Consider the following 15,383-nt stretch of genomic DNA (forward strand, 5'->3'; position numbering starts at 1 on the left):
TAAAAAAACTGCACCAAAACTGCACTGTGTGAATAAGTTACCTATATTGCCTTTTTGCAATCGCAGTACAACGGTAGCGGTTTCTAAAAAACTATTTTGGTTTTGCTGCAATTACACAAATCGCTGCAAAAAAAACAAAACCAAATCTGCAAAACTAAATAAATAAAAAATACATCCTATGTATGTGATCATAACAGGGACTGGGTGAACTCTGGGTGCCGCGCGGTAAAATACGTTGCTGCTAAAATGATACCTTTTCCAAGATGTATTGTATTTCTATGACTCTGGATTTACTAGTGACATATTTCAGGACAGAGCGGGCGCACAGCACGGATGTATGGATTGTGTGATCTCTGCAATGTCAGCAGTAACATTCTGTGCGGTTTCTGTGGAGCTCCAGCTTGATCAGAAGGATAAACTAGGAGTCAGCTGAGGCTGTGGTCATACCCTGACACACCTTGGGAGGAGACACAGCAACAAACTGGCATGGCCAATCAATTATTAGTGCCAGCCCACCGCTAAGGGAAGCCCCACAGCTTGCCAGGGGAAGCCCACCCATTGCAATAAACTGACAGGATCTATTTTTGCCAGAGGCCAACTCCTAATACACACAAAGCACTGCACATCGCACTCAACTCCTGCCTGCTGCTCAATCCCGGATAATCCAGCTTCCTGCTTCCTAGTGTGACTAAGACTCATCAACAACATTACAGCCGCAAGTCACACTACACAACCGCCCATCACAACACATTGCATCTTCCTAAACACACCCGTCAAAGCCCAGTGTGCAGCTGAATACACAGCCCGGCTCCTCCTATACAACCATACACACCCCTAGAGAAACTTGTACTATCCCTGCTCACATTCATTCTGTACTGCAATTTACCTGTGCATGCTGACAGCGGATACAGACCGGCAATTACCTGCTCCAAGGAGGCTCCCCTACTCTTCCTGAGCTGCGAGAAGTTTACCCCTACTCTACCTAAGCTGCAAAGAGGCTCCCCTACTCTTCCTGGGCTGTGAGGAGTCTCCCCTACTCTTTGTGGGCTGCGAGGAGGCTCCCTTACTCTCCCTGAGCTGCGAGGAGGCTCCCCTATTCTCCCTGAGCTGCGAGGAGGCTCCCCTACTCTTCCTGGGCTGCGAGGAGTCTCCCCTACTCTTTGTGGGCTGCGAGGAGGCTCCCCTATTCTCCCTGAGCTGCGAGGAGGCTCCCCCTATTCTCCCTGAGTTGCGAGGAGGCTCCCCTATTCTCTCTGGGCTGCGAGGAGGCTCCCCCTATTCTCCCTGAGTTGCGAGGAGACTCCCCCCTATTCTCCCTGAGTTGCGAGGAGGCTCCCCTACACTTTCTGGGCTGCAAGCAAGGTTCTGCTCTACCTGTGCTGCAAAAACAGTCCTACTCACCTGTTATGCAAGAAAGGTAGGGTTGCTACTGAGGAGGCTCCCAGGAAGGTCCCATACACCTGTGCTGCTAAGGAAGTCTCCAGTAGTGTAAGGAAACACCTGAGCTGCGCTTATGGCTACTGAAGAGGTTCGATACTGCTCCAGATTCCCATACCTGTGTCTTAAATTCACCCTCATTGCATACTGTACAATATTCTGGGTAAGTTGCCTTTCTCGGGTGGGACTGTATTGACTTGTGTGACTAGGATCTTATAGTAGTGTGCAGCACTTTAACCAATTCATTTTAGTGAACAGAAATGGAGTCCTGTAGATTCTTGGTTTTGCCGCCTAGTCTATGTCCTATCCATTGCATGTCCATATAGTTGACTTTCTTATATTTGCAGGTGATTTGATTAGGGTTTAGTCTTGGGTTATGGTTTTCAGGAGTACGGGTTATGCTGTTACATATTTGCTTATTGTATAATGGTGAAACGCACACAAGAAAAATCAATAAAACTAGCCGGACCAGTTGGAGGGGATCCAATAGCAAGGCAGTTACCCAACTTCCTTACTCAAGGTGTGTTTCACCTTGTAAGACTATAGACTGAATCCGAACTTGAGCATTTTACATTAATACAGTTTATACATAGAATAAAATTAACATAAAAAGTAGAGCAAGGCGGCAATAAGATGACTGTATATTTGGGGCCATGAATGGGATCAGTCCAGTCAGGGCAAAGCAGGGAAGCCTTTCCCTGCTGCCTGAATATTGTATAATCGCAACACCTACATTTTTCACGGCCTTTTTTCTTTTTGTGCGAGTTCTATTTTTTTTTCCCAAAAAATTCTGCAGCCAGATGTTACCGTAAAATAATAGAGTCCACATGCACAGCGTTTTGGCTTGTGGCAGTTTTCGGGTCAGTGGTGGTTTTTCTTTTTCTTTTGTGCTCTATGGCATGGTGCTTGTTCTGTCATTTTACTCAAAGGCTGCTCTATAGGACATGGAAAAACACCCAAATAACGAATGTTTAAATAAATAAACACCACCAAAAACATGTTAGATGTTTGGTTTTTTGGTGCAGTTTAAAACTCCAAAGACCCTGTGTGAAGGCAGCACAAGGCATACCTCCCAACTTTCACATATCACAAATAGGGATTACCGATGCAGCGCGCCGCTGCAATGTGTTTTCCTTTTGAGCCACGACTCCAATCCCACGCAATGCCTGCCCATACACACCTGGTTCACCCACACAGTATCCTGCTCCCATAGTGCCTCCCACACAGTATAATACCAAGTTGCTGCCCTTATACAGTATAAAGCCCCCTTAGCTGCCCCTAGTGCCAGTGCCCTTGTAGATAGTGACAGTCCATGTATATAGTGCCCATGTAGATAGCACTAGTGTCCCCTGTATATAGTGCCCTATATAGTGCCACAGTGGCCATGTAGATAGTGCCACACTCCTTTAGATAGAGCCACCCCCCCTGTAGATAGCGCCATTGGGACTCCCTCTAGGAGCGGAAACCCCAGCCAGAGCATAGGCCGGGGATTCCGCTCCTAGAGAGAAGCCCTGATATCACTGTCCATATATAGACAGTGACGTCAGTGGCTACTCCTTGAGCGGAATCCCTGTTGTCGGTACTGTAGAGAAATCTGATGAAGTACCAGAAATCTCTGAGTAGTGCCAAAGGGGTTTCAATACCCCATAGAATCCATTCGTTCTTGGAATTGTTGGTGGACCGACATCAGAGACCTATGACCTTCTCACATGTATCTATGACATATCAGAAGATCATTTGTACCAAATTTCCCCTTTCAAGTGAACTTTTGTCTTGATTCTATGTGGTCTACCCCCTTCAATGTTTCCTGTTTGGCGCCAATTTTGAGATCCTCCGCCATCTTGCAACGGCCACCCGTGACTTTAGGGGAGGTCTGTTTAAAGATGAAGGATCTTGTGCTCCGCGTTAAGCAGGTAAGTGAAACTTAGGAGGGGTAGACCACCTAAATTCTGGAAAATGCTATTTTATCACTAAATGTTGTGCCACCACAATAAATTTTTGAAGTATCACAATTAGAATATCAGACAATTGTAAACTATTTCTTGTTGCAGTTAACTTATTGCTTTGTGTAGAGAGTCGTGTAAGAGTCTTTTCTCCCTGTTTATTGTTATATTTTTGTGTGACCCCCCCCCCCCCTTATCAGTACCTGTTCCAGCAAGGAGTGCCGTGTTATCAGCGACGGCCTTATATCTTAATGACACACCTACTGGAAAATGGTCAGGACATTGCCAGTAACTTGTAACCATGCAGCACTATATGGCACTTACTAAATATTAACAATATTACATTATATGGAATACACATCAGATGATCCCTGATGATCGGCCTGTCCCGCCGATTTTGACGGGACAGGCCGACTATCTGATGTGTGTGGGGGTGTCCTGATTTCCCACGGCAGCAATGTCTAGATGGCTGTCACGCACAACTTCAATAATATCATGTTGATTCTGTGCAAGAGAAAAGCGGCTACCTTACATACGATGCCACTTATCTGTGAGGGAAACCATAGGATCAGACCCATATAATCCATCCATGTTTTCCCCCAATGAGGAAAGGGTCTCCTAGACCCTTAGAGATGATTCGGAGTGGTTCAGATTGCACTAGAACAGATAGGTGCACGAATAGGGTCCCAACCCAAATCACAATTAGAAAGTGTTCGGCACACACGTTTGAAGATGATGTGATCTTATTTTTTATTTTTATGCCAGTGGCTTGGTGCGACGTTTCGGTCACAATTGACCTTCATCAGGCACTGAGCCTATAGATGATTGATAGATGTTCTGCAGACAATTTAATTTCTGTGGCAACTTAAACAGGTTGTCGGGATAAGAAAACCCATTTTCAAATACCTAGTTTGGGAAAAATTAGGTATTTGAGGAGGAACCCAATATAGGATCCTACTCTTTAGCCAGAGCAGAAAGTGGCAACAAAGAGCGTATCTCTGGAGGACACAGCATTTCTATGCGTTATAGATCATTGATTTCAACGGACCTTGTTTAATACTACATTTCTCCTGCGGTGGCGCTGTAGGGAAATTGAACACTTACTGACCTATTCCCCCAGAGATCACAGCGGATCGTTGTGGAAAATCCTGTGATTAGCTTATAATTGGGGGAACCTTCTTACAAAAAGAGATGGTTCAAAGTGGACAACAAGTATAGGAGGAGCACAAGGGGACATTTACTTACAGGTCCCTTTTATTCTAATATTTGAGGATTTAATATTATTACGTTATTTGTAGGTAGATGAGAAAATTCCAGAGAGACATAATCATTGTTTAGGTTGAATACATAAATGATTTATTGAAACGGTGGCAATCCAAATGTGTCACACATAGTATACTTTGTCTCGTCCTGAAAGTCAAGGAGAGGAAGAATTTACCTTATACATTATTTTAACTTTCTGTAGTTTCGCTATACCCCACCCCCAGCTTTCTTGTGATAATGTCTATAGATGAAAGGAGAAGCTTCCCGCATAATTATGAGAGGGGGGATTTTTGTAGTCAGGTCCAGGCTTGTGAAGGGTATTGGTGACATTCTTTCACATAAAGTATGCAGCGTAAGGTAAACTGCGCACCTATTCATTTCCAAGAATGTTATGTATACATCATAGGTAATAAGAAATAGGGCAAGAAACCCTTGAGAGCTCCATGCCTTGTCCCCACATCTTGTATGGTCTTGCAGTCTGACTAAAATGGTATTATAGTTTCAGGAAATGTTTTTTTTTTTCTCTGTACAATAAAAAGTTTGACAATTTTCCTATAGTTTTTCTGCATCAATTTCTCATGTTTTTTAAGATCTCTGCTTGCTGCCATTTAACGGGAACCGTAAGTGTTTACTTTTATTGAATACAAATCTGTCCTGTGTGTCAATTACATGACCGGGACAGGTTTTTATTTACTGGAAGTAACCAATGAAGGTTCCTACTGAATGAAAGCAAGCAGAGATCTTGAAAACTGCATTTATTTATTTTATTATATGGTCTGTCTAGTTTATCGTGGTCTTTTTCTTCCCAGCTGATAGGTGCGCTTGTCCTGGCTATTGGGATCTATGCTGAAGTAGAGAGGCAGAAATATAAGACTTTACATGGCGCCTTCCTTGCTCCTGCCATCATCCTTATCCTGTTGGGAGTGGTCATGTTTGTTGTATCCTTCATTGGAGTCTTGGCCTCACTCCGAGATAACCTGTGCCTACTCCAAGTGGTGAGTGTCCTCGTCATTGTTATCTGTACGCGCTAGCTTTGATGGCCATATTGGAGCTGTGTATTTACCTCCTGTTTTACGTTTGCAGTTCATGTATACCCTGGGGGTCTGCCTTCTGTTGGAATTGACTGGGGGGGTCATTGGTTTGATATTTCGAAATCAGGTGAGGACCCAACTATTGTGCGTGCTTACCATCTGCTCGCCATCCTGCCCTTGGTGCCCTTTTATACCAGTCGTCTAACCCCTGGTCTCTGGCAATGCCCTATGTGTTTACGAGAGATCAGGGGAGCACCTGAACCAATCCACAGATCAATAATAACATCTCTCTCTTTTATACCAGACCATGGATTTCCTGAATAAAAACATTCGGAAGGGAATACAGAATTACTACGATGATCTTGACTTCAAAAATATCATGGACTTTGTACAAAAGCAGGTGAATAATATAGATTTAGTTTCTCACTGATTTACCTACGCATAAAGAAATGATTACTGTACTAAGTTACCCGAGATTGACGTTACAAGTCTGTGCACATGTCCACATGACAACCCTTCCTGCCCTGTGGTACTGCATTGCAATCATAGTGACACCAGACCTCATAAGAATCAGACTACAAATTAATTTTGTTATGAAGTCCAGTTCCTCTATGATTACATGGCTCTCCTATACTAGTTCGGTTACGTTACCAGGATGAAGGGAAGGGGGACAAATATCGGAATATATGAAGGGGACTTTTACTGTTAGTTACATCGATGATGTTTTTTTAATGATTTGAAATCTGTTGTTGCTTCCAGTTCAAGTGTTGTGGGGGAGCGGAGTACACAGACTGGGAAAAGAATGAGTATCACTCCTGCTCAGCCCCCGGGCCTCTTGCATGTGGAGTTCCCTATACTTGCTGCATGACCAACAAGGTAATGACATCCTAACGACTGTAACCCGGAGCCTTCAATATAATTTCCAAGTATGAATGAAAAATGGCGGAAGGGAGAGCGCGGCACCAGTGCCATCTTGACACTTTCCCCATTGTAGAAATCACTTTCCCCATGAAATGACTCAATGCTCACTAGAGATGGACATTATGTTGAGGTGGAATTTCTATCCTTCTGGATATAGGTTGTTTTTAAAGGGGTTGTATGAGAGAGAAAAGAAAAACTTTCTTCCAGAAACAGCACCACTCTTCTCCAGAGGCTATGTCTGGTATTGCAGTTTTTACTTCGTTGTTTTTGGAGGGTATAGGGAAAACTTAGGGTTAGTCTTGTACCAATCATATTCTTTATCAAATGGTATTGACTATTAACATTTGGAAACGACCTGACAAGTTGTTCTTTCTTCAGAGGCCTTGGGTATGTTCACACGTAGTTTTTTTTTCAGCTGTATTTCTGAGCCTAAACGCCTTGAAATACACCTAGAAAAACACTACAAGCAGCTTCCCATTGATGGGAAACACACTGAGGTGTATTTTTACGCTGCTGGAAAAAAAGCCTCATAAAAAGGAGCGTGTCATTTCTTGAGGCGTTTTTGGAGGAGATTTTCCCTTTAAAACAGCTCCGTAATTTTCAGCTACTTCTTTTTGTACGTGTAAACAAAGGGGTTGTCCGGGTTGTTGTTTTTTTATATACACTTATGACCTATCCACAGGATAGATCATCAGTATATGATCGTGGGAGTCCGATCCCGCACTGATCAGCTGTTTTGGCTGCCTCCGATCACCGGTAGCGATGTAGGGGTGGGAAGCAGAAGGCTCCGACAACTGTATAGTGGCCGTACTGCACTTCTACTCCAATTCAAGTGAATAGGAGCAGAGTTGCAGCACGGCTGCTATGCAGTTGTCGGAGCCTTCAGTTTCAGGTACCAACCCCTGCATAGCTTCCGGCAGCTGGAATAGCTCATGGTGTCCAGTTGTCAGATCCCCACCGATCATATACTGATGTCCTATCCAGTGTATAGGTCATTAGTATAAAAAAAAAACAGCTCCCAACCTGTTCAACCCCTTTAAGCTACCCATACACTTATAAAAGATCTCATAGGAAGAAAGGATCGGCATGTTGAAATATGACATGCACGATCCTTCTTTTCCGTGACATCTGCAGTCAGGGCGAGGGTCTGGATACCCCATACTCCTTAGGTAACCAGCCCTTCCGCCGAATTTGGAAGCTCTGGGCACCCTTACAATTTCTATAGAAAAACGTCAAACCATGGAATCCAGTCTAACAACATTACAGATTGTAACCGGTTTCATCCCAGTGATCGCTGCTTTACTCTTTCTTGCAGACAGCAGTATTGAATACATTGTGCGGATACCATGCCATGAAGTATAACGTATGTACTGGAGGACATTACTTATCTGTACTACTGTCTATATATTCACTCTTGCTAATACTTTGCTTATTGCTTTGATTCTAAATATGTCTTCCACTTTGACCAGATTAGGCCTATTTTCCGGTGATGAAAGGCACGTCTTGTTAATTCTTTAGTGCTTTACCTGATGACGACTGGAAAGACCAGTCTTACAAAAGGTCCATAAACCGACACCAGCGTCACTGAGACATCTGCCCATCCTCGGACAGAAGCATAATACTATGGAGGGGAATTTACTAAGACTGGTGTTTCATATGCCAGTCTTAATAAAAAAAAAAAAAAGTGTCGAGTATAATGCGCCTAATAAGCGGTGCACGCCTCTTCATAAATTAGCCGCATCACTGGCTGTCCGAGCTACGAGCTGGCGTAGATTTCTGCAATAATTTACGCCTGCATCTGGCGTAAATTATAGTAAATTTGTCAGGCTGTGGGTAAAACCCAAACTTTACTATAAGCGCTGTCCACTTTTTTAGAAAGTGCCGCATGCGGGGTAAAGCAGCAAAAAGTTGCAAATTATTGCACAACTGTGGCGTTCACCATATTTTGAGACTTTTTTATTTTTATTTTATTTTTTAAACGACATAATACTAGCGTATGATCATTGATAAATTCCCCCCTATCTTTATCCTTAAAAAAAAATAAAAAAATTAAAAAAAATTAATGATGTCAGTCATATGGAGGTTTTCCAATGTACTCCTGCTTTCTCCCTCCATGCTTGGTCCAGTGCTTGGTTGGATTACTGTATCATGTAGGACGGATGTACCGTGGACCCACCATTGGCAATGATTCTAAGGGGTCTTCTTCCAGCTGTACTGAACAAGTCCACATTTCCTTTTAGTTTCATCACAACCAATGTGTAAAATAAGTTGTCGTCCCCCGTCTCCCCCCAACAAAAGGGATAGCCTCAACAAGTGACCAACCCCACTGTCACCTTCAGATGGGATTCTGTACTGCCACACCTCATGGCCTCTGTTGTTGCTGGGCCCTATTATCATGTCAGGCCCATCAGAAGATCACCCAGTCCAGTCATGGGTCCTGTAGCGCTTTTTCTCTCTCTCATAGGCTAATGTTCTTCCGAGGCCCCTCTTCTTAGGTCACGTTGACCACCTTGTGACTTTGGTCCCTGCCCCATAAGTTTTACTCTTTGATCCTGCCACTATTTCTTGTGCTGCCTGATTTATTCCCTCTGACAGTCATTGACACCATATTGTCCCTCTCTTGTTCAGAGACCGGCAGCTCAGCAGTTTATCTACGTCAGGGGCTGCACTGATGCCGTCATTATTTGGTTCTTGGATAATTACACAATCATGGCCGGAGCATTACTGGGTATCCTACTCCCACAGGTGAGTGTATATATTGTATACGGTGCATCGGAGGTGCAGTTCATTGTACCATCAGTGTATGTGCCTTCACCCACCCGTGGCTGCGCTGCATGCTATCTAATGCAGCTGCTATATCCCCGTATTTTGGGTGGCTAGGCAATCCCCTATGAGCTAAACTTTTTTTATCTGCACTGATACATTGTAGCAAAGTTTCAGGAGAGAGATTTGTGCTGATGTCCTATATTTAGCTCGCAGAGGATTTCCCAGACAGGGTATAACACTCCGTGTCTTGAAGTATTAGGTCTTCAAAAGTTTTGAGTCTGTAGATGTAGAGAATAATTTTACTGTGCGCTGACAGCAAGCAGAGATCTAAATTAAAACGGTTGAAGATTTTTTTGTTATACGATGATTACACTTTATTTACATGATACCAGAAAACCCCTTTAGACTTTTTCTAGTGCATGCTACTAGGATGGACCGGGAAGGTCTTTGATTTGGCCATTTGACCCATCCAGAGTCTGTGGCCATTTATTATTTCCTTCTGCTTATATAGGGCCAACATATTCCGCAGCCATTTCCAGAGCAATCATTAAGTGTCGTTGACCTTGTAACCCTCATTTTCCGTACGCCATTATATATTGTATACATACGTTTTTACATTGTGACCCTGTCTTCATCTTTCTATTAGTTCCTTGGTGTCCTCCTATGTCTGCTTTATGTGAGCCGGGTAGAAGATATCATCAGTGAATGGAACAGTTCTGCAGATGTTCTCCTGGATGGTGAGACCACCAGAAATGAGATTGAGTTCTCCGCTGTGGGCTGCTGCCGGTGCTATCCAGGGCAGGAATCTACAGCCTGAGCGTCTTCACCTCCAGGAATAGTTGTGCTAACAAACACTAAACATTAACCCCAGAGCCCACCTGGAACATTGGAAATCATGTCCGGTCCTAGCCGTTGGGTCACATTTATAAACAGGTGATGGATTCTTATGAAAAACGACATTTCCCACTACGGTTGACGGGTGACAATCAGGACTGAATTGTGACTGTTCTGAAAAGGAACTTCACTGTATCGGTTATCAGAGACGCTGTAAATTGAATTACAGTCGTAAGGACTTTCCTGAAGTGCACTCTAAGGAGACTTCATCTCGGTTATATAGAAAATGGAGACACTGTCATGACTGCACTCTATGGTTTCCGGGTGAAAGACCTAAAAATCCTGTGGTGATATATTGACGTGTGATCAACACTTAAATGTGGAAATGATTACGTCAGATTTCGATATTATCTAAAAAAAAAATCAGTTTTTTGGGGAGGGAGGAACAATTCGTACCTCATGATCATCTAGCGGAGTTCAGAGCGCTAGAAAAATGCTGAATACACACGGGACGGTAATGCTGTCGATTTTCCGTGTAGAAAACCTGCTACGGATTACAGTCCCTGCCATGTCAATTTTCACTTTTCTGAAAGCCGTATCAAAATCCGCAACTATAGCATGCAGATTTTACGGCAGGAACGGAAAATCCACAGCATTTCCGCCTCGTGTGAATTGAGCCTTAAAGGTGTTCTCTCATCGGGGACAACCTCTTTCAGAATGGGTCCTGCACCTGGCATCATGCTGATTTTGGCAGGGGAAGTAGTGGTCAGGCATTTCCCTTGCAGGTTTTTATTATGGCTCATAGAGGGGGTACCAAGTGCGGTCCCCGTCTATCATGTCCATATACCCTTATAGGTCATATGGACAGGGACTGTCTTCATGAAACACCTTTTTAAGGGGGTTGTCAATTATTTTTTACTATTTTAAAGGGTACCCTTAAAGTAAGCATATCACACGTTGTCCCGATGCTGGGACCCCTAGCAATCCGCTGTAACCTGCAGGGGAAAAAGGCAGCAAGTGCTCATTTTCCCTGCAGCGCCGCCACAGGGGAAATAGAGCATTACATGGTGAACATTGGCTGTCCATGTAATGCACGAATCCGTCAGGTCCTGCAGAGATTGACTCTTTGTAGCTGCTCCACCAATGGATGGAGGCCCCGCACGAACACAGAATCCCCTAATGGGGTGTTTGGAAATGTTTTTTTTAAAACCAGATAACCACTTTAGTCATGACACATGACATGAACACATAATCTGCTCATACCTTGTAAGAAAACTACTGTACTATTTTGGACGCCAATAGCAGATCTATGTGCACATTCATCGTCAATGAAAATCCTGTATGTACACAAACAAAAGTAGTCGTGGTCGTCAACATCATGTCTTGGAGGCCGTCTGGTGCAGACGTTACCTTACAAGGTAGAAGTGTCATATTCTGGTTTCAAATAACGTTATTTATAAAAGTATGGAAACCCCCTTTAAGTACTTGCTCTTACCACTGCTGTGCATATTATAACCCGGATGTACAGACACATGATGGGTCTATGTCCAGCTAGAGTGAGGTGTTATTTTCAGATTTTTCCAGGTTGTATTATAATCTACTGTATAGTAATACAGTCTGAGAAGGTGCTAAACGTAATCCTGGAACCTCATAGAGCTGCCGGAGTTCTGTTGTAGAAAGGAGCTTGGTATGTTTTGTCTCCCGTCTTGTTTACATGGAGAATACGTCAAAACCTCAGATTAATTTTGCGTTTAGACTAACTGGTCTCTGCTCAGGTGTATCGTGCCAATAATCGTCTATTTTTTTATATTTTGAATGGGTTCCTACAGCCCATACACAGTGAAGGTTATATGCAAAAAATTGCTGCGTGGTTCGCTAAAAACTAGGGCCTACACACGTATGTCTGCAACGGGACTGAAAATTGGTTCAAGATGGCTGCCCTAAGTCTTTGCTAGAAGTCCGGTTGCATTTTGATAAGTGGTATAGCTTCTAAAATGGCTGCCCAGCTGCAGTGCCTAGTGCGTTGGTATACTGTACCCTAGTGATTATTGGTTCTTTGCAAAATGGCCGCCTGTACTGCATGTAGATACTGTATAGGGGCTGTACTCTCCATTTTGTTTGTATATTGTGTACTTTCTCTACGTTGTGCCTTTAGTGTTTACTCCTATTAACCACTAGTGTCTAATTTAAAGGGTATCTGTCACCAGACATGGGGCATATAGACTACATAAAGGGGGTCTTGCCCCTTCGGCTCCTCCCCTCCCCTTCTATTTAGCAAGGCGCCACTGATTTATTTCGATGTTCAAGATGGAGGGTTTATCTGGTGAAAGATATGCTTTAAATGCAATACTATTTCACTGTAAATATAACTGCAGGTTTTGCAAAATGTCATCTAATTTTGCAACCACAACTAATCCATGGAGATGGCATAATAATAAATGTTATATCACCCCCCCCCCCCCCCCACCAGAAAAAAAAGACATTATATGCTACCAAATAGTGATTAATCCGTTGGTAACTTTCTAATATACTTTTGTGTTTCAATTCATCATTCTTTTCAAGATCTCGACTTTCTGTCAGTGAATATAAACATACTTGTTTGCATGCAGAGGCTGAAAATCTGTCCTGATCTTGCGCTGCTTGCGGTTCATTACAAGGAAGAGCACGTGGATTCACAAATGGCAAATTTTTCCAATGCGGATTTGGCTGCAGCGAATCCTCCGCAAAATTTGCATGTTACATTGCATTTGCTATGGATTTGCAGTGCAAAGGATAAAATCTGCAGCGTTTAGACTTCCAAATACTAATGTAACACGTGCAGATTTTGTGGCGGATTTGCTACAGCCAAATCCGTGATGGAAAAATGTCACGAGTGAATCCAGACTAATGAGCCACCATTGTGAGCAGTATGATGGGATTTTAGCCCCTGAATGTAAGCAAAAATGTTTCCATTAACTGACAGCAAGCAGATATTTTGAAAATGAGATGTTCTGCAGTATATTAGAGCATTATTTACCAAAAATAGCGAAAAAAATAAATAAAATGGCCCTTGCCCTGCTATGGAGTCAACTGCTCCATCTTCAGTCAGGTTTAGTACCTGTACATAATGAGCTATAAACGTAGGCTGTTCCTGATCTAAACCACTAGTTACGAGTGGCCTGTGAATTCACTAGGGACCATGTTTTGTGGCTATTTCAAGTAAATTAGCGCATGTGGGTCTGGTTGCGTATAAAGTCATAGGCCGCATTTATCATTATAGTCTAACAGAAAAGCAGGCCTTGTTGCCCATAGCAACCAATCACAGTGCAGCTTTCATTATCACAGGGAAGTTTAACAAATTGAAGCTTTGCTCTGGTTGCTATAGGCAACAAGGTTTATGGACTGTACTTTTAGTCCACAAAATGGTTGCCACAACTGATTGGTCGTTGACCAATGTACTTGTATGGCAGAAATCACATGTTTGTGGAAAGCCTGCAGTGATATAGTTTGTCAAGGGTCGTGTATTTAAAGCAATATATACCAGACATTTTACATTTTTCAAAAAACTGTCCGTAAAACTGAGAAAATTTGTGTTATGTGTGAAATTTGTCTCTACTAGTAAGGTTCTGTTCACAATTCATTTGGTGTATTTGCTAGAAAAGCTCCTGGCACATTCACCAAACGTATCCATAGGGCCTCGTGCCGACATCAACCTCCAACGGAAGGCTCAAAGTGTAAACAGAGTTAGGGCTCGTCCACACGTAACGGAATTGCCGCGTTTTTCCGTCCGGAATTTCACCCAGAAAAAAATGCAGCAGAATACAGTAGCAGCATAGTGGATGAGATTTACCAAAACTTGCTGCGTAAAATTTCTGAGCCGAAAATTGAACTGCGGTGTGTATTTTTCTTACCGCAGCATGTCAATTCCTGCTGCGGCAAGTGGACAGAATCGTTTATCAGAGGACATGTCACCATCCCCCAGCATTGAGAAAAATGCAGCAAAATCCGCACCGTTTTCTGTAGTAAAAAAACTCTAGAAACGGGGCGGGTTTTTCTGCAGCAATTCCGTTACGTGTGGACAAACCCTTAAGATTCCTGCAACGACGCATGGCTCTATATATCCTGAGTTGCATGGTACGGTAATATGCCATCCATAGCCGTCTGTGGCCGTACTGTGCCTTCAAATCCTGTACAGAGGCACACAAAGTGCTTATGGCTGCGTAGTAAAGAACTGCAGTGTGCCACCGTACCGGCTTTCACGTGTGCATGAGGCCATAGAGCGGGTTCACTGTTGGTGCGGTTTAGAGCCACAAAGAAAGCCAAAATGTTTAAGCGTCTTGTTTTGTTCCGTTTTTTATTTTTAGGAACCGCCTGACGCCTCCAATACAACGTGCTTTGTCTTTTTTCTTCAGTTTTAAAACACGTATAAAAAAACGCCAGATGATTTTAAGTATTTTTTTGTGCCGTATTTTTGTGCAGCGATTTTTCTTGGGTGTTTTTTCTTTTATTTTTTTCTTCTTCATAGGCTTCTAAATAAAATAAAAATAAGAACAATGCCATACCTAGAGCATGCTGCGTTTTTGATAACACCAATGACCCCATTTGTAGTCAGACATTTTTATATCTTACTATAGATTTTAAACTAACATCTGGCCGCAGGGGTTTAACACTCCCTTCCACCAAAAAACGTGCAATGAAAAACGCTACCGAAAACGCTGTGTGTGTAAAACCTGACCTTAAACGTTCTATAGAAAGCTGCATCTCCAATTTAAAAATTACCTTTAAAAATGTCACGCATTCAATACAAAAAAAAATTACACCAAAAATAGTGCAGCATATGATGAAAACCTTAAAAGTACCCCCAAAGGACCCCATTATGAATCAATAGGGCCAGTCAAAGGTCGTTTGAATAAGTTGAGTCTTCTGTTATAGACGGAAACCGTGATGCAGATGTGAACAGAGCCTTAAACACCCTCTATTTGAATTCGGCCTTACTGGTGCGTAGTTTTGCTGGTTAATGTTGTGCATTTCAGTAACAGGGTATTGCTTAATATTGCACTGAATTATGCCAGTGTGTTTGCCTATGGATAATATATGTGCGTGTGTATGAATGAATGTACAGTATATACAAAATATTTTTTGTGGGGTTTAATGAGCTTTAACATTGACTGAAAATATTTTAATTAATACGATTTTAATTTTGTAATTG

General features: G+C 42.7%; 1 protein-coding gene across 1 annotated transcript; it reads left to right on the forward strand.

Moving 5' to 3' along the window:
* The first annotated feature begins 536 nt into the window (after positions 1-536).
* TSPAN15 (tetraspanin 15) lies at positions 537-12,641 on the forward strand. Its single transcript, XM_075836260.1, has 8 exons — positions 537-1,600; positions 5,453-5,638; positions 5,727-5,801; positions 5,979-6,074; positions 6,434-6,550; positions 7,911-7,958; positions 9,224-9,340; positions 10,008-12,641. The coding sequence occupies exons 1-8, from the start codon at positions 1,514-1,516 to the stop codon at positions 10,176-10,178; spliced, it is 897 nt and encodes a 298-aa protein (XP_075692375.1). The 5' UTR covers positions 537-1,513; the 3' UTR covers positions 10,179-12,641.
* Positions 12,642-15,383: the final 2,742 nt, after the last annotated feature.

Source organism: Rhinoderma darwinii, chromosome 8 (genome assembly GCF_050947455.1).
Source record: "Rhinoderma darwinii isolate aRhiDar2 chromosome 8, aRhiDar2.hap1, whole genome shotgun sequence".
Classification (NCBI taxonomy): Eukaryota; Metazoa; Chordata; class Amphibia; order Anura; family Rhinodermatidae; genus Rhinoderma; species Rhinoderma darwinii.

Bases quoted from the DNA above. Each gene is read 5' to 3' on its own strand.
- TSPAN15 (XM_075836260.1), top strand. From the start codon at position 1,514: ATGGCTACTGAAGAGGTTCGATACTGCTCCAGATTCCCATACCTGTGT. The intron at 6,551-7,910 runs GTAATGACATCC...TCTTTCTTGCAG, and splicing joins CTTGCTGCATGACCAACAAG to ACAGCAGTATTGAATACATT. The intron at 7,959-9,223 runs GTATGTACTGGA...TCTCTTGTTCAG, and splicing joins ACCATGCCATGAAGTATAAC to AGACCGGCAGCTCAGCAGTT.